The sequence below is a fragment of the Manihot esculenta genome, chromosome 16 (assembly GCF_001659605.2).
Source record: "Manihot esculenta cultivar AM560-2 chromosome 16, M.esculenta_v8, whole genome shotgun sequence".
In the NCBI taxonomy this organism is placed as follows: Eukaryota; Viridiplantae; Streptophyta; class Magnoliopsida; order Malpighiales; family Euphorbiaceae; genus Manihot; species Manihot esculenta.
This window is the reverse complement of record NC_035176.2, coordinates 33,942,038-33,965,913: the sequence shown is the minus strand read 5'-3', so window position 1 is coordinate 33,965,913 and position 23,876 is coordinate 33,942,038. Positions and strand designations below refer to the sequence as shown.

Here is a 23,876-nt window from a genome sequence, read left to right as displayed (position 1 = left end):
ACATAATCCAATGTGCCCGGCCCACAACGGGAGCTCCTCAGGACTTTCGCTTAACATATCATAACATAACATATCCATCTGTGCCAGGGGCGTAGAATGGGCCTCGACCTGGACTTCCATACCATATCATATCATATCATATCAAGGGCCAATGGGTCATCCAACATCCATCCACATCAACATCATATTATGCAATGCGTCATATTCATGAATTCTAATACAATACAACCTATTACATACATGGCATTCATGATGCATGAACATGCTTAAAAGTTTAATTGCTTTGAAATAAAAAGAGTTGTGTTCTACTCACCTCTGGCTGATACTCAACTGACTCTGGTGCAGCTAACTCACTGTTGATCACCTCGGTTTCTCAAGTCCGATCCTACATAGGTGGACTCAAATGAGAGACCAAACATACTCTATAAGGACTCTAAACATCTCCCTAAAAACCCCCTAAAACACCATAAAACATGCATGCAAAACAGGCAAGGGAAGGCTGAACAGGAGACTTTCGGCAGCAGGTTCGGCAGCCGAAGGTCCCTACAGATCCGAAAGTCGGGGTCCTTCGGAGGCAGGTTCGACGGCCGAAGGTCCTCCACAGATCCAAAAGTCAAGGACTTTGGAGGGCAAGTTCGGCGGTCGAAACTCTCCTCCAGAGCCGAAAGTGCATGTTTTCGGGGGCAAGTTAGGCGGCCAAAAGGCTGCCTCCCAAGCAAGTTCGGCGGCCGAGCCCTTCTTTGGCGGCCAAACCTGGGCTCCCCAGAAAGGCAGAACCCGACACAAACTCATGCATTTCAGCCCCACAACTCTCAAATCCTATCTTCCAACTTCCCACAGCATGCAAACACACTCCAACATGCACAAGGGGTATAAAACTAGCCTAAACCCCAACAAACAACATCATAAATATCACATTTTCATACATTTAACAATAAACCAACATAAACCCTAACATTTTACAACTAGCCTAAACATGTATCAAAACCCTCAACCCCTTCTTAAAACTTATTCAAAACATGAACAAAGGTATGGATCTACACTTACCTCTTGAAGATCGAGGGTAGGCATGACCCAAACTTGGAGATTAGGAGAAAGGGTCTCCGGAGGTCTCCAAACTTCAAAACTTCGGTTTTGAGCTTAAAAACTTCAAAACAAGATAAAAGCTTGTCAAAAAACTTGTAAGATTTGAAGGAAATCATAAAATCAACCAAAGGAGGGTGAAATCTCACCTATGCCCGAAAATAGAGAGAGAAAACTCGTCCATTTTCGGACAAGGGGCTGGCCAGACCACTTTCGGGGGCCAAAGGTGCTCCCACAAGAGAGCCATGTTCGGCGACCGAACATGAGGTTCGGCGGCCGAACCTGGGCTCTTCCTCCATGGTGTTTTCTTTCAAAACTCAATTTTCTTTCTTCATTAAAACCATAAAAGCATTAAAAACATTTTATGAAAACCTTATTTTACCCTTCTAGAAGGCTCCGACGTTCGAGAAATTCTGGATTCCCATGGAGATTCGGCCAAAAGGTAGGAATTCCGATGCTGGGGTCTAGCCGGGCATTACATTGATACCTTCTGGGTTAGAGTGTCCTCTTTGGGTCAGTGGGCCCAAGTGTGATCCATCTGTGGCAGGGTCAGTCTGCCGGTACAGTCCAGTGTTTATTGAGGGTAGGTGCCTTCCAGCCGACCTTGTCGTTCTAGATTTGACTGATTTTGATGTCATTATGGGGATGGATTAGCTCTCTACTCATGGTGCTACCTTGGACTGCAGAGACAAGGTAGTCAGGTTCAGAGATCAGGATGGGTCAGAGGTTGTCTTCAAAGGGGACAGAGTAGGGATGCCTAGAGGTTTGATATCAGCCCTTCAGGCTCGCAGGTTATTTAGGAGGGGTTGTCAAGGGTTTCTTGCTCATGTCAAAGAGCTTAATAGTTAGGTTAAGGAACCAGCTTCAGTGCCCGTAGTCAGAGAGTTCCTAGATATCTTCCCAAATGAGCTGTCAGGTTTACCACCTACTAGGAAGATAGAGTTTGAAATTAAAGTAATGCCAGGAACCAGACCCATCTCTATTCCTCCCTATAGGATGGCACCTGCAGAGTTAAAGGAGTTGAAAGAGCAGTTGCAAGAGTTGGTAGAGAAGGGCTTCATTCGACCTAGTACCTCACCTTGGGGTGCTCCGGTCCTGTTTGTGAAAAAGAAGGATGGATCCCTGAGACTTTGTATCGACTACAGACAGTTGAATAAGGTCACTACCAAGAACAGATATCCGTTACCCAGGATCGATGATCTGTTTAACCAGCTAGCAGTAGCCGGTTGTTTCTCGAAGATAGATTTGAGATCCGGGTACCATCAGCTGAGGGTCAGAGAAGAAGATATCCCAAAGACAGCTTTCAGGACCAGATATAGGCACTATGAGTTCCTAGTGATGTCGTTCGGGTTAACCAATGCCCCTGCAGCATTCATGGACCTCATGAACATAGTTTTTAGCCAGTTTCTGGATCACTTTGTTATTGTTTTCATTGATGATATCTTAGTGTATTCCAGAAACACAGAAGAGCATGCCCATCATCTGAGGATCGTATTGCAGACCCTGAGAGAACATGACTTGTATGCCAAGTTCTCTAAATGTGAGTTCTGGTTGAGGAGCATCTCCTTCTTGGGGCATGTGGTATCTGAAAAGGGAATCGAGGTGGACCCCAAGAAAGTAGAAGCTGTAGCTAACTAGCCCAGACCCACTACAATAATAGAGATCAAGAGCTTTTTGGGTTTGGCAGGTTACTACAGGAGGTTTGTCCAGAATTTCTCAAAAATTGCTGCTCCTATGACCAGACTGACAAAAAAGAATCAGAAGTTTGTTTGGTCAGACCAGTGTGAGGAAAGCTTTGAAGAACTGAAGAGAAGGTTGACGTCAGCACCGGTGTTAGCTCTGCCTACGAGTAATGAAGACTTCACGGTGTTTTGTGATGCGTCCTGGGTGGGACTAGGTTACGTGTTGATGCAGAATGAGAGGGTAATTGCTTATGCTTTTAGACAGCTAAAGAAGCATGAGTTGAATTACTCTACACATGACCTAGAGATGGCAGCCGTGATCTTTACACTCAAGATGTGGAGGCATTACCTATATGGGGTAAAATGTGAGATCTTTACAGATCATAAAAGTTTGCAGTACATCTTAAGTCAGAAGGAATTGAACCTGAGGCAGAGAAGATGGGTAGAACTACTTAGTGACTATGATTGCAAGATTCAGCATCATCCGGGTAAGGCAAATGTAGTGGCAGATGCCCTCAGCCGAAAATCACTTGGCAGTTTATTCCATATTACAGCGGAAAGAAGACCGGTGGTGAGGGAATTTTACAAGCTCATCAATGAAGGTTTACAGTTAGAATTGTCTGGTACAGGTGCACTAGTGGCTCAAATGAGAATGACACCCGTATTTCTGGAGTAAGTGGTGTAGAAACAGCATGAGGACCCTGAGTTAGTGAAAATTGCCAGGACTGTTCAGCCAGGCAAGAATGAGGAGTTTAGATTTGACAACAAAGGGATCCTCCGTTATGGGAACAAGTTATGTGTACCAGATGACGTGAATTTAAAGGGGGACATTATGAGAGAAGCTCATAATGCCAGATATAGTGTTCACCCTGGGGCCACCAAAATGTATCAAGATCTGAAAAGAGTTTATTGGTGGCCAGCTATGAAGAAAGAAGTGGCACAGTTTGTGTCCGCTTGTGAAATATGTCAAAGGGTGAAGCTTGAGCATCAGAAGCCAGCTAGGATGCTCAAACCACTACCGATTCCAGAGTGAAAATGGGAAAATATAGCGATGGACTTCGTAGTGGGGTTACCAGCCACGTCCAACAGGCTAGATTCAATATGGGTAATAGTGGACAGATTGACCAAATCTGCTCACTTCATTCCTGTCAGGAGTGGTTACTCGATGGACAAGCTGGCATAGGTTTATATGGAGGAGATTGTCAGGCTTCATGGGGGCTCTAGTTTCAATTGTGTCAGATAGGGGACCCTAGTTCACCTCCAGGTTTTGGCGGAGTCTACAAAATACTATGGGCACAAGGTAGACTTTAGCATTGCCTTCCATCCACAGACTGACGGACAGTCAGAGATGACCATCCAAACCATAGAAGATATGTTGAGAATGTGTGTGCTAGACTTTGGCGGTTCTTAGAGGCAACATCTACCGCTGGTGGAGTTTGCCTACAACAACAGTTACCATGCTAGCATTGGGATGGCTCCTTATGAGACTCTATACGGAAGGAAGTGCAGGTCACATGTCTGTTGGGAAGAAGTGGGAGAAAGGGCGCTAGCAGGGCCAGAATTAGTTGAGATCACCATCAAGGTAGTGCCTATCATTAGAGAGAGGATCAAAACAGCAGTGAGCAGGCAAAAGAGCTATGCAGACATCCGCAGGAAGCATGTTGTGTTCTAGGAGGGGGATAAGTATTGCTTAAGGTGTCTCCTATGAAGGGGGTGATTCGTTTTGGGAAGAAGGGTAAACTAGTTCCAAGATACATTGGACCCTTCGAAATCTTGCAAAGGATTGGGAACATATCCTACAAGTTAGATTTACCTGCTTCAATGGAGAGAATCCATCCGGTTTTTCATGTCTCCATGTTACGGAAGTTCTTGTCGGATCCGAGTAAGGTTCTTAATGAACCAAAGGTAGAGATCCTAGGAGATCTCACCTATATTGAGCAGCCAGTGCGGATCGTAGACACACAAATCAAAAAGCTGAGGAACAAGAAAATCGCGATGGTGAAAGTCCTTTGGAATCACCACAACATGGAAGAGTGCATCTGGGAGACCCGGGAATCCATGCTTAGGCAGTACCCCTATCTCTTTTGAAGTAAGTGTTCTATGTTTTTGTGTGCTTTCTTGATGTTATGTTTGCTAGTATGTTGTTTGAACATTCGGGGATGAATGTTCTTAAGGGGGGAAGAATGTAATACCCGGCTAGACTCCGATATCAGAATTCCAACCTTCCGACGAAATCTCCGTTGGAATCCAGAATCTCGGATGTCGGAACCTCCTAGAAGGGTAAAATATGTTTTTACAAAATGATTTTATTAGTTTTATTGTTTCGTTTTGAGTTAAGGTTTTAAATTGAAAGAAAAATATTTTTGAGGGACAAGCTCAGGTTCGACCGCTGAACCTCATATTCGGCCACCGAACATAATGCTGCCGCGGGAGCTCTCCTTTCGGCCCCCGAAGGTGGTCTAGCCAACCACCTATAAAGGGCCTTTAGTCCGAAAATGTGAGGGTTTTCCTCTCTATTTTCGTGCAAAGGTGAGTTCACACCCTCCCTTTGTGTTCATGTTAGTTTTCCTCCAAATCTTTTACATATTCATGAGTTTTTCTCCTATTTTGAAGTTTTAAATCTTGAATCCAAGATTTTAAAGTTTGGAGACCATTTCTTCTCAACACCAAGTTTGGAATCACATCTACCTTCGATCTTCAAGAGGTAAGTGTAGATCCTTGCTCTTTATTATGTTTTAAGTAAGTTTTAAAAAGGGTTAAGGGTAAAAAATGCATGAAATGGCTAAATCTAAGGTTATAGGCTTTGAGTAGGGTTTTTGATGAATGTATGCTTATGTGATGTTTTTGTTGTTGTTGTTGGGGCTTAAGTTAGTTTTTATGCCCCTTATGCATGTTGGAGTGAGTATGCTTGTTGAGGGAAGTTGGGTGTGAGGATTTGAGAGTTTTGGGGTTGAAATGCATGAGGCAGAATCGGGTTCTGCCATTTTGGGGAACCCAGGTTCGGCCGCCGAACCTGCATGGGAGGCAGCCTTTTGGCCGCCTAACCTGCCCTCGAAAGCATGCACTTTCGGATCTGGAAGGGAGTTTTGGCTGCTGAACCCGCCTCTGAAAGTCCCTGACTTTTGGATCTATGGAGGACCTTTGGCCGCCGAACCTACCCCCGAAAGACCTCGACTTTCGGATCTATAGAGGACCTTCGGCCGCCGAACCTGCCGCCGAAAGTCCTTTGCCCAGTCTTCCTTTGCTTGTTTTATATGCATATTTTGTGATGTTTTAGGGGGTTTTTGGGGAGTTGTTTAGAGTCTTGTTAGAGATGTGTTTGGTCCCTCACTTGAGTCCACCTATGTAGTATCGGACTCGAGAGACCGCAGAAGCCAGCAGTGAGTCAGCTGCTATAGTTGTAGTTGAGCGTCAGCCAGGGATGAGTAGAACTAAACTAATCTATTGTTTTAAAGTAATCAAACTTTTAAAGCATGTTCATGCATCATGAATGCCATGTCTATGTATTAGAATGTTTGCATTAGAATTCACGAATATGTTGCATTGCATAATTTATTATTGGTGTGGATAGATGTTGGATGACCCACTAGCCTTCGAGATGTTTTGATATGATACGGAAAGATCAGGGCTTGCCCATTCTATGCCCCTGGCACGATGTAAGGGAAAGACCAGGGCTTGGCCATTCTACGCCCCTGGCACAGTTGGATATGTTATGTTATGTTTAAGAGAAAGTCCTGAGGAGCTCCGTCGAGGGCCGGACATTATTTGGAATATGTAGAGGGTTACTGGTGACAAGTCCATCCTTAATGTGTATTGTTTGTGATGTGATGCATTTCATATGAGCATATGTTTATTAAACTATTTTTTATGGTTCTGCTCACTAGGCTCTTGTAGCTTATCCCTTTCCTCCAACCCCAGGTTTGCAGGGTCAAGAATAGCTCGGGAAGTCGGCTAGAGGCTGGTATAAGTTTATGTAATATAGTGGTGGACATGTACTATGTAATGGATTAGATTTGTGCTTTTCCCTAGTTTATGTTTTGTATATCCCTATTTATCATGATCTTTATGTAAAGGTTTTAATGATAAGTTATGTTGAACCAAGCTTGAGGCATGTGATGTTTACCATACTAGAGCATTTGATGAGGGCTCTAGTGTGGGGTTTTATGTATACAGTCTATGGTGCATGCGCAGGTTGAACTTAGTATATGAAAAGTTTAAATTTTTATGAAAATGTATGATCATGTATAGAATTTTATCAGGTACACAGGATGCATAGTAGGCTTGCTACGGGTTCCGGCGATCTTAAGTCGATCTGAATCCTAGCGCCGGTAGCAGTCCGGTTTCCGGGTCGTTACACCATGCATGGTTTGACAAGTTCAGTAAATTTGTTCAAAATTTTGGATTGAGAAAAAGCAAGTGTGATCATTCAGTCTTCTATAGAAATTCAGATACTAGTATTATTCTCCTTGTTGTATATATTGATGATATTGCCATTACAGAGAATGATAGTATAGGGATCTCTTCTCTCAAAAATTACTTGCATGCAAGTTTTCATACCAAAGGAGTCGAAGTCTTGAGGAGTAAAAAGGAAATTTTCCTGTCTTAAAGGAAATATGTCCTTGACTTACTTGCAGAAACTGAGAAGATGGGAGCTAAACCATGTAGCACACTAATGATTCCTAATATATATTTTACAAAAGATGATAGAGACCCTTATAATGATCCAGAGAGGTACAGGAGGTTGGTTGGAAAACTGAACTGCTTTGTGGTGATGACTCGGCCAGATATTGCTTTTGCAGTAAGCGTTGTAAGACAATTTATGTCTGCACCTACGGTGAAACATAGGGTCACTCTAGAACAAATTCTATGTTATCTAAAAGGGACTCCTGAACTCGGTATACTTTACAGAGATCATGGGCATACTGCACTTGAGTGTTTTTCTGATACTGACTGGGCGGAATTCAAAAATGATAGAAAGTCGACTATAAGCTACTGTGTATTTATTGGAGGAAACCTAGTGTTTTGAAAAAGTAAGAAGCAAAATGTGATATTCATATCTAGTACCGAGTCAGAATACAGGACCATGACTCAATCCACTTGTGAGATTCTGTGGATAAATCATCTGCCGAAGGAAGTTGGTATGGATGTTGCATCGCTCGCGAAACTTTGGTGTAATAATTAAGCTGCTTTTCACATTGCTTTCAATCCAGTATATCATGAACGAAATAAATATATTGAAGTTGATTGTCATTTCATTCGAGAAATTTTACGAAAATTTAATCTTCACTAGTTATGTGAAGACAGGAGAGCAACTAGGTGATCTAATCACCAAAACTTTAAATGGATCTCGAATATAATATTTTTTAACAAGTTGGGTATGATAAATATTTATGATCCAACTGAAGGAGAGAATTAAAGTGTGAATATGATATATACCCACTTAAATAGAAAAATATAATGAAATTACCCAATTATTTTTTTTATCATATTACAATAACTGATATAAAAATGGTAAAGGTACAAATATATCAGTCCATCATTTTTTTTATTTCATGGTATTAATTAAATCAAACTTGACACAAATTTCTTATTAAAATAATAAAAAACTGAATCATTATAAAAAAAAACTCATATTTAATTTAATTTTCTTTACTATAAAATGACTTTTTTGTTTTTGTTTTTACTTCATTCAATCAATTAGCATATTGTATTTTATGTAGAAATTTTAGAGAGATTCAGTTTACCGTAAATCTAAAAGATATTAAAATAATATTATTTATTTTTTTATAAAAAAATTATTTATTTTATATTTTGATTCATAATAGACTGAATTGTTCTTATATTATTCTCATTTCTAATTCCCTTAATGCCTCCTAATGCAGTCTTTGCAATTTAAAAAAATGCTTAATTATAAAACAAATCTTGAACTTGGGCTGCTTTTTCTAAAGTTTACAAATAAATTTTAATTTCAAGAATTATATGTTTAACATTTTGATTTTTTTTATTTTATTATCAAATTGATTTTGATCTTTTGATTTTATTATCAAATTGATTTTAAGTCATTTTTTTTCTTCAAATAAGAATAAAATCAAAATTTTAGTTTTAACAACAGTTATAATAATTGGAAGAAGAAAATTAATGAAAAAGGACCAAATTTAAACGAGATTTGGCTAACGATGACTCTTTTAAACGTGTGACTAACTGAAGTAACAAAAAACTTAATAATTTTGAGCATAGACCATGGTTGAATCATTAGAATACATTGATTGTTGTTGCGCAATTGAATAGGTAAGCATTAGTGAATGTGAATTGTGGTACCAACAGACTTCTTACTGTGGGAAGAAGCTGAGGTGACGATTATAAACAAATATTTGTGTTTGCGGCTGTTTGAAGGAAGGCCTTTCCCTGAAGAGACTGGATAATAATTTTCATAGGCTAGAAGAAGAAGAAATTCAATTATAAATTTAGAGGCAGAGATTAAACCTTTTGTGTCTTAATAGTATAAATTTAAACCAATATGTTGAATCAACTGCAAGTTACTATGTCTCTGGTGTTTTGCCCTAATACTATCTCCAAATATCGACACATTTGATTTTAGTTTCAAAGCTGCTCGAGTTTTTATTTAACACTGTTTTTAAGATAAGCAATTGGCTTTTTGATGGAGCCACCTAATATAAAATCCCCTTTCACAGTCAAAATTAGGGATGTAAACCGGTATCCTATCCGCGAAAATTAAACTATCTGAATCCGAACTCAATTTATATTAATAATATTTGAATCCGTTTTGAATCCGATTAAAAATTAATTTAAATTATTCGAATCCGTCCCAAATCCAATTATTATTATCCGAATAAAATCCGAACCCGTTTAATCTTATATATTTTAATTAATAATTTATATAAAAAATATTTTTCATTAATAATTTTTATTTAAAAAATCTAATATTTTTAAAGAATATTTAAATTTAAATTTTTAAATAAAAATATATAAAAAAATTTATAAATATTATTATAAAATATATTTTTTATATTAAATTAATTATTTATATAAATGGGTTCGGATAATGGATGTTCTGTACATAAAACTCGAATTCGATCCGAACTCATAACGGGTATTATTTTTAAAATTTGAATCCGTTTCAAACCCGATTATAACTATCCAAATCTGTTCTATTAAGTTTCGGTCGGATCGAATACCCAAAAATACTCAATCCTATATTGCGGTAGAACCGTTGGACTCGTGGGACCGGTACATAATGTTCGGGTTTGGAGACGGGATGGCAGTTTAGTGATTTGTGAGAAAAAGGGGTGCGTTCTTGTTGCTCTCAGTCATATTGACGTTATCCCCATCGGATAAACCGGAGATGCTGGTGGGAGAGGGAGAGTTGTATTTCTGATTTATATTTAGTTTTAAGCTGTAAAATTAAACATGGCAACAGTTATGGTGTTAAGTCCACCGAAGCTCAATTACTCTAGGATGTCGGCGTCGCCATGGAGGAGGATGATGAACACCACCTCCGCCACCAGGCATTTCTTCAAGCCTTTGCACTGTGTTCCAGTGGAGCAGCTGCAGCTGCAAGATGAGCAGGTTTTCATATTTGCTATTTTTCTTCCAAATTCACCAAGTTTCGAGATTAAATATGTACAGTCTTCACAATTATGCCAATTCTCTCTGTTTCTTTTAGTGGTCAATCGAGTTGTTTTTCAGTTTTATGTTTGACACAGGCAGTTCGGATTTGGGATCTTACCCTACCTCATCAATATCTTTAGCCTTTGTGACCTTCATCCATAATCCCATTGCATTTCTTTGCAACTGTTGAAACATTGAGGTGCTGTGCCTATCCATATTCCTACATTTTTTTTTTGGAGAAGACTGCCCAGACATCTTCTAACTTCCATGTTAACTTCATTTATTTTCTTGTATTTCTCTTTCGTTAAGGTTTATGTTAATTCATCTCTATAAAACGCCCCTCCTAAAATCTTGTTCATTATGTTATCTTTCCACTTTTAGCAGGCCGTGCACATAGCTATTTTTAATTCCTCGTCTTCGTTGGTATAGATGTATGGATGAAACCATGAAGGCGATTGCAAAGCATGCCTTTGTTCATGAGCACAGCAATAAGACTGCAAAAATTTTAATTGCTAAAGAATTGTACGAAAACAATGAATTTTGTAGTTTCCTAATTTGTTCAAATGAATTAGAGACGTAAAATTCAATTTGGAAATCGATTTGCATGTTTGATATGATGCAACTTAAATTGAATAATTCATTAAGTCCATATAATTCATGTTAGGTATCATTTTATAGTTGAAGTTTATTTACTTTTATTTCCCAAAATATCCTCCATAAAAAGGCACTTAAACATTATATTGGATAAAGGGCGTTCTTATAATATAATTTAGAATTAAGTTGGTCTTATTTTAAAATATCCTTAGTAACTTTTTTTTTGGCCGAAGAATGAGTTTATTTTAATTATGAAAATCAGTTTTGTTTGTGTGTGTGAGAGAGAGAGAGGAGGGAAAAGTTAGAGAGATGAGAGAAAGAGAGAGAAGTGTTCGAGAGAGTGTGTGTGTGACAAAGACTTTGGCATTTTAGTCTAAAAAATGTTACTCTTAATTTTGTGGAATTCATTTGAAAATTCCACCTATTCCAATGAAATTTGAATGGAATTTGATTTTAGCTATAGACAATTTGATAGAATTGAATTCCTAAATATTTTTCAAACCAAAAATATGAAATAAGGAATTCAATTGATTTCCACAAAATTTGTGGAATTCATTTCAATCAAACATGCTTAATAGTTTGTTGTGAAACCTAGTTTTTAATGTTGTCATTGTTGCTTTCTAACTGTTATTGAGAATATACATGTGAAGAAAAAGGGAATTTTTTTTTATACTCTTTAATGTGTGTGTAGTTCCAGTCCTATCCTAAGCTAATCCTGTTCTTACTCTAGTCCAGTATTTGTGAAGGTTGACTCAATTATCATGTGTGAACCTTGTAATGGAAAAGGATGGCTACTTTGTGATTTCTGCAAGGGACTAAAAACCAATGTGAAAGCTGAAAATAAGCGGATCTACCGTCGATGTCCATCTTGCAGAGCTGTAAGTAATTCCACTAATTTGGAAGCTTGTGAATAATGATCTTCCTTGACATCTACTTCCTTCACCCAACCAATTGAAGGGAGCTTTTCCTTGTGATCTCTAATTCTCATATCCCTATTTTGGTCTAATGATGCAATGTTTTCCCATAGATGAGAAGGTCTCTGCTACCTTTTCCTCCTCATATATTTAGAAGGTCGATTTGGTCCAAATAGTGCATGCAGATGGACCCTTATTCACCTGTCCATATTTATTAGCATGTGGTTTTGAACCTTTTGGTAATGCTATGTGTCTGTCATTCTATTGCTTGTTGACTCTGTTTCGAATGTGCCTTAGAATTGACTTGTGAAGTGCAGATGCATCTCTCTAAAACAGGTTACGGTGATAATCCTTACTTTATGCTTAAAACTTTGATGCAGATTGGATATGTCATATGTCCTAAGTGCAAAGTTTTCAAATGTGTTACCTTCCCAAATTATAATGATGGTGAGGATGCATACTTATGAACAATATGGAGTTGGGAATCATTCAACCACTTTGCTTAAAGTTCACTTTGTTTTGAGGGCTTTCTTAATGTTGCTGTCATTTCCATTTATTCACTCTCAAAAATATGCTTTCAGAAGCCTGTGTGTAATGTTCATATATGAGTAATTCAATTTGGATTGAATGGCTAAATGTTGGCCTGTTGTATATCTTTATAAAGTAAATAGCTGCACTCCAATTGATGTGTCAGGTAGTTCATGATTATTGAATGCGTAGTTGAGTTAAATAAAATATTCTTTTATTAGGAAAAAGTGCCTTGATGGGGAGCCCAAGACCAATTCTGGTATCTTTTTATTAGACTTAATAGGTCCCTCGTGATGAGCAGATGTATTGTGGTGATATTTACTGGTTATTTTGTGCTGCTTTTACTTTTTGGTGTCTTGATTTTCTTATAATCGTTAAATTAATGGAAAATTGGATGTCTGGAACAATTTTCTTTTCCTGATAATTTGAAGTTAAAAATATGAATTGTTCTCGTTGACAAGTTAGGTCTCGAAATTGACAAGTAGGGAATTAAGACGGTCTGTTGTTCATGGGCTTTGTAGTTTGTAGACATAAAAGGGCAGCCTTAAGGGATGCATCAATACTTGAGCTATCTAGCAAGGTGCTCTGATTATATGAGGAAAGAAATCAAGGCCTTATGATACCTAGTGATCGCTATTTTTGTGATATTTGCTTAGATTAGATAGATGAGAATTGTCAAGAAGAAAACATGGGCAGAATGTATTATTCTGGTCCTGATCTTTACGCAAAAAGTCAGTTGATATTTTGATTTTTCATGGTTAACATTTAATGTTTAATTTTTATAAAATTTTAATTATTTAATTTTTATGTTGATTATACACACTTTTCACTTTTATAAATTTTAGGGTTTAGATAGTTAAACTTATAAAATTCAGCGGTTAGATACTTAAAATTTATAAAAATTAGTCATTAAATGTCAACTAAAAAAATTCAAGGCGACAATCGATTTTTATATAAAGGTGAAGGATGATATTTGAGCACTAAAATGCAGATGTAGGATAAATATTCTTTAAGATTGTATTTTGATGAACAGTTTTGACTCTGCTATCCTATTCAATAATTTATTATTTCCCCAATGATTTAAATAGTAATTCACGTTTTTTGGATTGGACTGAGATACACAACTACGTGATTTTGATTTTTTTTTTTTTGTCTAAAATAGAGATGATTTCATTAAAGAGTCAAGGGCTACAATATCATCACAAACAATGGAGTCTCTAGGGTTAAAAAAGAAAACAACACAATCTAGCTCAACCCTAATAGCCTACCCTTGACCCGGTTTCAATTCGGTTGGACAAAACCATTTGAAGCAAAACAACCTCCTGATCTTTGGAACATCATCCACCGTTAGAGGACGTTGCTGAAAAACTCCAAAAAGTAGTTGTAAGGCCATAAAACTCTCACTGAAGTTTTTTAGTCTTAGACTTTACGATAGATTTGGACCGGTTCTAACTTTTGTTGCAGATGTCTAATGGAGACCTATGATAATTTTTTTGAAAAAAAAATTTCGAGACGCATGACTTTTAAAACTGATGAGGATCGGAGGTTTGTCACAAAGTTCGAGGTGAAAATTCCACCGTTTAAGGGGCAATTTTGCATTTTAATTATTTTTTGAATAATTTTATAATTTTGCATATTAGGATTTTTTTCTATTATAAATAGTCTTTCCTTGACTATTTGAGACACTTGTCAATCTTTTAAGAATTTCAATAAGACTTTTTTCGGCTTCTAACCTCTCATTTCTATTATTTCGTCTTAGCCAAACGTTATTGGTTAAAACTCTTGACGGAGTCTAATCAATCCTATATCAGATTGATATTAGAGCGAAGTTTGTCCATGGCAGACAACCAAGAGGCGCAACTTGCTGCAATTGAGGCATCCTTGGCAGAATTAAGAGAGATGATCGGACAGTTAGTCTTGCAGTAGGGAATCCACCAACCCGCCACAGCCGAACGCCCCCAGCCAGTTTCAAATCCTGTGGTCACCAATCCTATGCCTGCAAATCCCTAATAGAATTATCAAGAAAGTTACAAAATAAAGATAGACCTTCAAAACTTTTCTGGTTCGTTGGATGTGGAATCTGTTCTTGATTGGTTGGCGGAGGTTGAACGTTTCTTCGAAGTTATGAACGTGGAAGATGATCAAAAGGTTCCGATTATGGCCTATAAATTAAAAGGGGGTGCAGCAACCTGGTAGAATTCAATTCAAAACGAATGCTATCGAAGGAGGCTGGAACCCATACAAAACTGAGTGTTGATGAAGGAGATGATTGAACAACGGTTCTTGCCTAGTGATCACGCTCAGGTTTTGTATAACCGGTATCATGACTGTGTACAGGGGAATCGAAGGGTGGATGAATATACTAATGAGTTTTTGAGGTTGCAAGTGAGGTGTAAAAACTGTGAGAACGAAGCCTAACAGGTTGCTCATTATCAGAGGAGCCTGAATCGTGAAATTCACTGTATGATGGGAGTAACTGCGATTTATGGACAAACAACCAAGAGGCGCAACTTGCTGCAATTGAGGCATCCTTGGCAGAATTAAGAGAGATGATCGGACAGTTAGTCTTGCAGTAGGGAATCCACCAACCCGCCACAGCCGAACGCCCCCAGCCAGTTTCAAATCCTGTGGTCACCAATCCTATGCCTGCAAATCCCTAATAGAATTATCAAGAAAGTTACAAAATAAAGATAGACCTTCAAAACTTTTCTGGTTCGTTGGATGTGGAATCTGTTCTTGATTGGTTGGCGGAGGTTGAACGTTTCTTTGAAGTTATGAACGTGGAAGATGATCAAAAGGTTCCGATTATGGCCTATAAATTAAAAGGGGGTGCAGCAACCTGGTAGAATTCAATTCAAAACGAATGCTATCGAAGGAGGCTGGAACCCATATAAAACTGAGTGTTGATGAAGGAGATGATTGAACAACGGTTCTTGCCTAGTGATCACGCTCAGGTTTTGTATAACCGGTATCATGACTGTGTACAGGGGAATCGAAGGGTAGATGAATATACTAAGGAGTTTTTGAGGTTGCAGGTGAGGTGTAAAAACTGTGAGAACGAAGCCTAACAGGTTGCTCATTATCAGAGGAGCCTGAATCATGAAATTCACTGTATGATGGGAGTAACTGCGATTTTCACTTTGGCAAATGCCATTGAGATGGTAAAAAGGGCAGAAGAGCATGTTGATTGGCAGCCTCGGCATCAGTATAACCGGAATTTTCATTATAGAAATTTTGGTTCGACAGGGACGCAGCAGTATAGAGGCAATTACGGCGGGCAACCTTCTAAGGTTGTAAACTCTGGCAATACTCAGAATACTATGGAAGAAATGAGAGACAGTAAGGGAAAAACAGTCGCCACTATAGCAGACAAAGGAGGCAAAATCAATCCTTATCAGAAGCCAACGGGATACATATGTTATTATTGCAGGCAATCTGGTCATCGATTGAATAATTGTCCAGAATGTAGAGGAGTTAATAATGATAATCGATAGGTTAATGTGGTTGAGCAGGTGACTGAATTTTAGGAGGAAGTGGATGATGATGACGGATCTATTGCTGACTCTAAAGATGGAGAGGTCACCTATGTGGTGAAGAAAATCTTATACTCGACGAAATAGGAGGATGAGACGCAAAGGAGGAAGATTTTTTAGGCAAAGTGTCGAGCAGAAGAAGCAATTTGCAGGCTAATTATAGATAGCTGCAGTTGTGAGAATCTGATAGCTAAGCAATTAGTAAAGAAATTGCAGTTGCCTATACAGCCGTACCCATCGCCATACAAAGTCGGATGGATTAAGGAAGGTCCGGCAATTGAAGTCAACAGAATCTGCAGCGTGCCTTTCTCGATCGGTAAATCTTACACTAAACCTATTAATTGTGATGTTGTAGTATAGTGGTGAGTATACCCGCCTGTCACGCGGGTGACCCGGGTTCGATCCCCGGCAACGGCGCCAATTTTTTTTTGAAATCTTAAGGAAGAATGTCCTTGAGTGCTGATTTGGCCCTAAAAGAAGAATAAACAAGTTAGATCAATTCCCCGGCAACGGCGCCAATTTTTGACTCGCGGTTGTCGAAGCCGGTCAAAAATAACCTTTCTGATTATCAACAATTTACAACTGCAGATAGTGGTGAAAGGATCGAATCCACAGGGAATTGAAGACTTACCTATTTTCCTTATCAAGACCAATAAAATAAACTGAAATAAAAATAAACTAAAGATGAGATAAAAGACTGAAAGTGGGATCAAATGAGATAAACTGGAAACATAATAAAAATAAATTGCAATAAAAGTAAACTGGGGGGTTTGAGATTGATTGTAGTAAACTAATAATGAGAATAATAATAGAAAGCAAATAATTAAAATAAAAGAGGAAATCAATATGAGAAAAGTCTAGTTGAAGATATGGATCCACTTTGGTTGTTTGGGTTGATCATTGAAACTTAAATTATCTTGATTGGTTCAATAGATTAGTTATGGGGGTGGAAGACGCTTCTCACCACCATGTCTCTCCTTATGATTAAATTAATTAGGGAACGTCCTCTAATTAATTACTAATTAACAAATTGCCAAGGAACGTCCTTGGGCCCTAGGCATCAAACAATTGTCAATTGCATAAAGAAATAGAGAGATCCAATCCTAGCTACCCAAACGTATGGAGATAACGCTAGATCATGCAATTTTCTTGGGTTTTATCCCAAGTGTTCTAAGGTCAGAATATTTCCAGCAATTACGGACTAAAAATAATCCCAACTAACAATCAATTAACTTTGCAATTAAAATCAAGTGGCCAATTTGATCAAAACAACAAAGTAATCATGTAATTAAAGCATCAATTGCATAAATATTGAACAAAACCAAAGACAATAATTTATGTTCAGATCTCACAACCCATTAAACAACCTTAGTTTCAATCAATCCTCAACTAGAATAAAAGATTTCAGCCTCTCATGGCTGAAACAAAACTAAAAATAAAAGAAAAGAAGAAAGGTAGAAGAAGAGATGTAAATTTCGTAGGTGTCTCCCAAGGGGAGCTTAAGGGCCCTCTAGAGGCTTCTTATGTGGCTTTTTATAGTTGAGAAGTGTTGCCCTAGGTCATACTTACTGCCCAAGAGGTATTTTCTGCCCAAGATGTGTCTGAAAAGGAAAGAATTGCGCTTTTCGGCTTCAGAAGGAAGGCTGCGCGAAAATGCACTGCGGAAGGAAGTTGGTGCGCGCGGTTTGGTCTCAGAAAGGGAAGGAGGCGCAGATTGTGCTTCCTAAATAAGTTTAGATGCTGACCTTACTTCCTAATTAGTGTAGAGGCTACCCAAGATGCTGCCCATGTGCAACTTGCTGCCCAAGTTGTTGCAGAAAAGGAAGGTGGCGTGCAGATGGCTCTCAGAAGAGGAAAGCGCACATATTGTTTCTGAATAGGAAGGATGCACGAATTTTGATCTTCAAAGGGGAAGATATGCTGTCCATACATTCCTTTTTAGGTGGAGCCTCTTTTGAAATTTGAATGTTGAACGCAGAAGAGGAAGAGCATCTCTTTGAGATCTTGCTGCCTAAATAGGAAGATATGACTGCTGCAGTGTGTGCACATCTTTGAACAAGGAAAGAAAGATCTGCGATTTGAATTTCAAATAATCTTCTGACTGAGCTTTCCATTTTGCTTTTGCTTCTGTACTTTCCTCATTTGAAAACTTTCCTTTTCTGAAAACTTTCCTTATTTGGAAACTTTCCTTTTTGGCACTTTCCATATTTGGCACTTTTTGGCAGTTTTAAGAGCATTTTCTCCAGATTGTCTCTTTACACCTAATATCTGCAAAACATAATTAAAACCACAAAATTAAGTAGAAAAGATGTAAATAAACATCAAGAACATAATGATAAAATGGACTAAAATATGCTCTATCAGTCGCCCTTGGCAGTTCGATGTTGATGCTTTGCATAAGGAGAAGGAGAATTCATACACATTTACATGGAGTCGAAAGAAGATTACTATTTTGCCTTTCGGTTCTGCGAAATATTCTAAAGTGGAAGGAAAGAATACTGCTGTTGTTTCTACGGGAGTGCAAAGACTATCAAGCGCAGTTGAGAAATCTGAAGGCACACTGGCTTTATTGGTGAGAGCAATAGGCGCAGCGGAGGATGCACTATCTTTACCACCACCCGTCAAAGAACTGTTGAAGGAGTTTTCCAGGATAGTGGAGGAATCCTCTAAGCTTCTACCTTTGCGGGATATCCAACATCAGATTGCTCTCATTCTTGAATCAAAATTACCGAATTTGCCTTATTACAAAATGAGTCCAAAGGAGAGTGCAATCCTCTAGCAGGTTGAAGAGTTATTGAAGAAGGGGCATATTCGAGAGAGCATTAGCCCCTGCGGAGTCCTTGCCTTATTAGTTCCAAAGAAAGATGGAACTTGGAGAATGTGCGTGGATAGCAGGGCCATCAACAAAATTACAGTTCAATATCGATTTTCTATTCCGCGGCTGGATGACATGTTGGATCAGCTATCAGGGTCTAAAGTCTTCTCTAAGATCGACCTTAAAAGCGGCTATCACCAAGTTCAGATTAAAGAGGGAGATGAATGGAAGACAACCTTCAAGACTAAGGAAGGCTTGTATGAGTGGTTGGTTATGCCCTTTGGTTTGACGAATGCACCTAGCACGTTCATGCGACTTATAAACCAAGTTTTGCATCCTTATGCAAATTTGTGGTTGTTTATTTTGATGACATCTTAATTTTTAGTCGCAGCGAAAAAGAATATTTACAGCATCTTCGTCAAGTTATGACAGCTTGCAAGAAAGTGAGCTGGTTATTAATCTAAAAAAATGCATCTATATGACATAGCGCATTCTGTTCCTTGGATTTGTTGTTAGTGCAGAAGGGATACATGTTGATAAGAAGAAGGTAGAAGCAATACGAAATTGACCCATTCCCAAAACTATTTTTAAAGTTTGCAGCTTTCATAGTCTTGCTACTTTCTATCGACGGTTTATCAGAAATTTCAGTAGTATCGTTGCCTCTATCACAGATTGTTTGAAGAAAGAGAGAGTGCAGAAATTTGCTTAGACTAACACTGCCAACAAGAGCTTTGAAGAGATTAAAGATAAGCTTACTTCTGCCCCTATTCTTGCTCTAAATGATTTTGATAAACTGTTTGAGGTTGAATGTGATACTTGTGGAGTTGGAATTGGCGAAGTGTTGTTACAGTCTAAAGGGCCTATTGCCTTCTTTAGTGAGAAATTGATTAAAGTTAAGAAGAAGTGGTCTACTTATAAACAAGAGTTATATGCGGTATTCCTTACTTTTAAGACTTGGGAGCAGTATCTATTGGGGCGAGAGTTTATTATAAACAAGAGTTATATGCGGTATTCCTTACTTTTAAGAAGAATTGGCGAAGTGTTGTTACAGTCTAAAGGGCCTAGGCTCGCCAGCTTGCTTATGGGTTTTTGATACATAATGGCTTTCTTTTTAAGGAGAACAGGTTATGCATTCCTAGATCTTCTCTCCAGGAAAAACTAATTCGAGAGATCCATAGAGGAGGTTTGAATGGTCATTTGGGGCGTGCCAAGACTATTGCTGGTTTGAAGGAGCGTTTTTACTGGCCACAATTGAAAAGGGATACAGGTCGGATGGTCCAGAAGTGCCCAGTTTGTTAAGCTCAGAAAAGTCATTCGCAGAATACAGACTTATGCACTCTATTGCCTATTTCAGAATATTCTTGGGAGGACTTGTCTATGGATTTTGTTCTTAATCTTCCACGTACGCAATATGGATCTAATTCCATTTTTTTTCTTGTTGACAGGTTCTCCAAAATGATGCATTTCATTTCTTGCAAGAAAACTAATGATATTTCTCATGTTGCAAAACTGTTTTTTCAGGAGGTTGTTCGCTTACATGGTATTCCTAAGACTATTACTTCTGATAGAGATGTGAAGTTTCTATCTTACTTCTAGGTGACTTTATGGAAATGTTTTGAAACTGAACTTCGATACAGCAGTGCTGTTCATCCCCAAACTGATGGTTAAACTGAAATAGTGAACCGCATTCTTGGCAATCTTCTGCACTGCATCTGCAGTGATAAGAAAACTGCTTGGGATCTTGATCTTGCCCAAGCAAAAATTACTTACAATAGTATTGTTCACAGCTCCACAAAGATATCACTCTTTGTAGTTGTGTACAGAAAAATTCCAGCATATACAGTTGATTTTATTGCCCTTCCTACAGGTTCTCACTATAGTATTGCAATAAGCAACTTAGTAAAGCAGCATGTCTGCAGTGGTAATAGAAAAAGCTTGACCCCAAGAAAATTGATTCATTCTGGATCATTCAAAAGATTAATGACAATGTCTATGTTCTTAACCTCTCAAATGAGATGAAAATTTTCAAAACGTTTAACGTGGCGGATCTATTTCAGTACTACTCTGTTGATGACAATTCGAGATCGAGTTCTTTATAAGTGGAAAGAAATGATACGGAGCAATTAGCCTTGGACTTTATGACAAACTTGAATCAGGTCTAACTTTTGCTACTGACGTTTGATGGAGACTCAAGATAGTTTTTCTGAAAAGAAATTCCGAGACGCACGACTTTCAAAAGTGTGACAAGGACAGAATGTATAAATTTCAATACGAAAATTCCACCGTTCAGGGATCAATTTTGCATTTTAATTATTTTTTAAATATTTTTATAAATTTACATATTAGGATTTTTTCTATTATAAATAGTTTTTTCTTAATTATTTGAGACATTTTTTAATTTTTCAAGAATTTTAATAAGATTTTTTTCTACTTCTAACTTTTTATTTCTATTATTTCATCTTAACCAAATATTTTTTATTAAAACTTCTAACGGAATCTAATCGGTTATATGTCACACATGCAACCCCAAAATAAGATCTACCACCCAAATGAACCAAAGAAAACTAAATTCAAAGGCACCCGCTTTAAATAAACAGCCTCTAAAAGAGTACAAAGAAAGCACCGGCGAAAAAGGAGGCAGTATACTCTTCAGCAATTCATTGGCGCTTATTGAGGCTCAACTCCACAAGCCGCTACCAAACACTAGATATCGAATCTAGAGAAAAACGAAGCCATTGTCGATCTGAGAGGAGAAAAGCATCTGCATGCAAAGAACCCAGCCTATAAACTAGACCAACAAAGAAAGTACGGCAAGGGAAAAGAAATCTCTCTCACAGTAATCACGAATTTGCCGGTAAAGAAGAAAACGAACAAAAAGTATAAAGAAAACAAAAGGAAAATTCAAAATGACATCCAGAGGTGAGGAGCGGAATCCACACTCCAAGTGGAAAGGAGGAGAGGCTCTCCCTACTTGGATCGAACAGGAAAAAGTCGACGGAACAAGAAAAAGCGGACGGTGCGGCAGACGGCCGAGATTCATTTTCAAAAAAGAGGAAAAAAAAAAAAATCAAAACGCCTCTCTCTAAAAAACCCTAAGAGAGAGAAGAGCGGAGACACTAGTTCAGTTTCATGAATACATTTCCACCGTAATTCAAACTACATGATATTGGTTGTTGCATCTTATCCCATGTCTACGATATGGCCTGTTGAGAAATCAATCCAGGTTATTTGTGAGTGTTGGTTTACTGTTAAAATTAATGAAAGATAAATTATACAATTCCTGTGATGATAAATTTCATGCTTGTGTTACTCTAGCTAGCTACTCGCGACCATTGAATATGACCTTGAGTACAAGCCATATAGCTTGCCTTGGCTATATATATATATAAAGATGTGTCATGTGGTCTTTTTTTTATTTATTTATTCTTCGATAATCATCAGTACTATGTGTCAATCCTAACATGCGCATATACTTGGATCATGAAATAAATGGGGTGCATGTGAATTTATTGATAAAGCTCCGGAATTGATGTATTATATACTTCGTTTAGATGTGTGCTGTGTGCAGACCGCTGAAATTTAGTGGTATTATATGATATTTTTATAGCATGTTTCTTTCCGTAACTCACTTCTGTTACTTGTATTTCTGTTGTCTTAACACATAGGGTCCTGTACTTTCTTACCCTATCACAAAGTTTTTTAGTATAATACTGAATTACTCGTTATTGAATCTTAGGGAGGTGCTTGGAGTGCTGTTTGATCTTTGGTAATGCATTTCTTATTGTGTTTGGTCTTCTTTCTTATTTCTTATTGGATATGTGCATTCTTAAATTAAAGCTCATTTTATTACTTTGATTGTGTTATTACCTCTGTGTGTGGTGGATTGTCTTTGAAACTACCTCTATATACATAGATCTCCTTGGAGTTGTTAATGGCGTACAACAGGGAGTATAGGGAGTTACCATTCCATTTACTGGAGGGGAAACAGAACAATCCGGGATGGGGAAAGAAAGATTTTCATTGAGGGTTGATATAACAGACTATCAAAGTTGATACTTTTGTTTTACAATTTGGAAACAACTTGATTATCACTCTCTCATACATTGGCCCCGTACGTCCTGGAAAAAAGAAAAATAAAAGGTGATAAATGAGAGGTAAGGAGAAGACAAAAATGTACGGAAAACTATCTGCACATGGGGCTTTGAGGATTGTGAGATGGAGTTTGCTGGGATCTGGATGAACAATATCCCAACCCTGCACATTCCTGCATGAAAAACACATCTTTCTTGGCTTCCATCAGCTTCAAGATACTCTCAAAGACTGCAACTTCACAAGGAATTCTGAGAACACCCGTCTGCTGAAACCCAAATTCTTCTTCTGCTTCTCTTAATAAAGAGTGAAATGCATGGTGACCCAAATATTCTGTCGGGATTATGAATCTCTTGAGCTCTTCTCCAACGCAAACGGCTAAGTAGCCTTTTGGGACGGCATTGCTCGAGGTTGTCTCCGACAAAGAGAGAGTCCTTTTCAGGAATTTAATGCTTTTGCTGCTGCCGTTGGTGGTGGTGGCAGCGGCGGAGTTGGATGAGGTTGCCAGCTTTCTCCACTTCTTTAGGATTTGTTGAAGCCTAACGATTTCTCTGATCTGATTAGACTTCTTGGAATCCATGGTTTCTACTTGATGAGCTAGGCAGGTTTGTGAAATCGTCTAAATATTTAGCAGTGATTGCTCTCAACTTAAAGGACTTGGATTGCTTAAGGGCCTTGCTTTGGAACATGGAATTCCTATATTTTTAATCAATATTATAAGACGAGTTATTAAATAACTAACCACTAATCAGACCTGAGACCACCCCACGATATAAAAGCATTTTTTTTTTTAATTTCTTAATTAAAAAACTAGCAGTACTTATCGAAACGAGGGTTTCTTCTTGGTATTTTTCATTTTAAGAAGGGGGTATCTAGTTCATTTGGACAACGAGCTATGGGGTTAGTACTAGGTCGGATTATTTTAAACAGAAACGAACCTGGACTGAGATTCCGAGGAATTAAGAAATGGTTTTGTAATGTTTGACTGCTCATGTTTCCAATGCAAAAT

The 23,876-nt window shown here is 38.1% G+C and overlaps 2 protein-coding genes and 1 non-coding gene across 3 annotated transcripts; 2 read left to right on the top strand and 1 right to left on the bottom strand.

The window, feature by feature from the left end:
• The first annotated feature begins 10,060 nt into the window (after positions 1–10,060).
• On the top strand, positions 10,061–12,595 carry LOC110603133. Its single transcript, XM_021740820.2, has 3 exons — positions 10,061–10,352; positions 11,735–11,866; positions 12,283–12,595. Exons 1-3 carry the CDS (start codon positions 10,194–10,196, stop codon positions 12,367–12,369), a joined length of 378 nt encoding a protein of 125 aa, XP_021596512.1. The 5' UTR covers positions 10,061–10,193; the 3' UTR covers positions 12,370–12,595.
• Positions 12,596–16,308: 3,713 nt separating this feature from the next.
• On the top strand, positions 16,309–16,380 carry TRNAD-GUC. Its single transcript has one exon. It is a non-coding gene; the product is annotated as a tRNA-Asp (tRNA).
• Positions 16,381–22,589: 6,209 nt separating this feature from the next.
• LOC110604292 (indole-3-acetic acid-induced protein ARG7) lies at positions 22,590–23,874 on the bottom strand. The gene has a single exon (XM_021742459.2). The coding sequence runs from the start codon at positions 23,445–23,447 to the stop codon at positions 22,962–22,964; it is 486 nt and encodes a 161-aa protein (XP_021598151.1). The 5' UTR covers positions 23,448–23,874; the 3' UTR covers positions 22,590–22,961.
• Between the last annotated feature and the right edge of the window lie 2 nt (positions 23,875–23,876).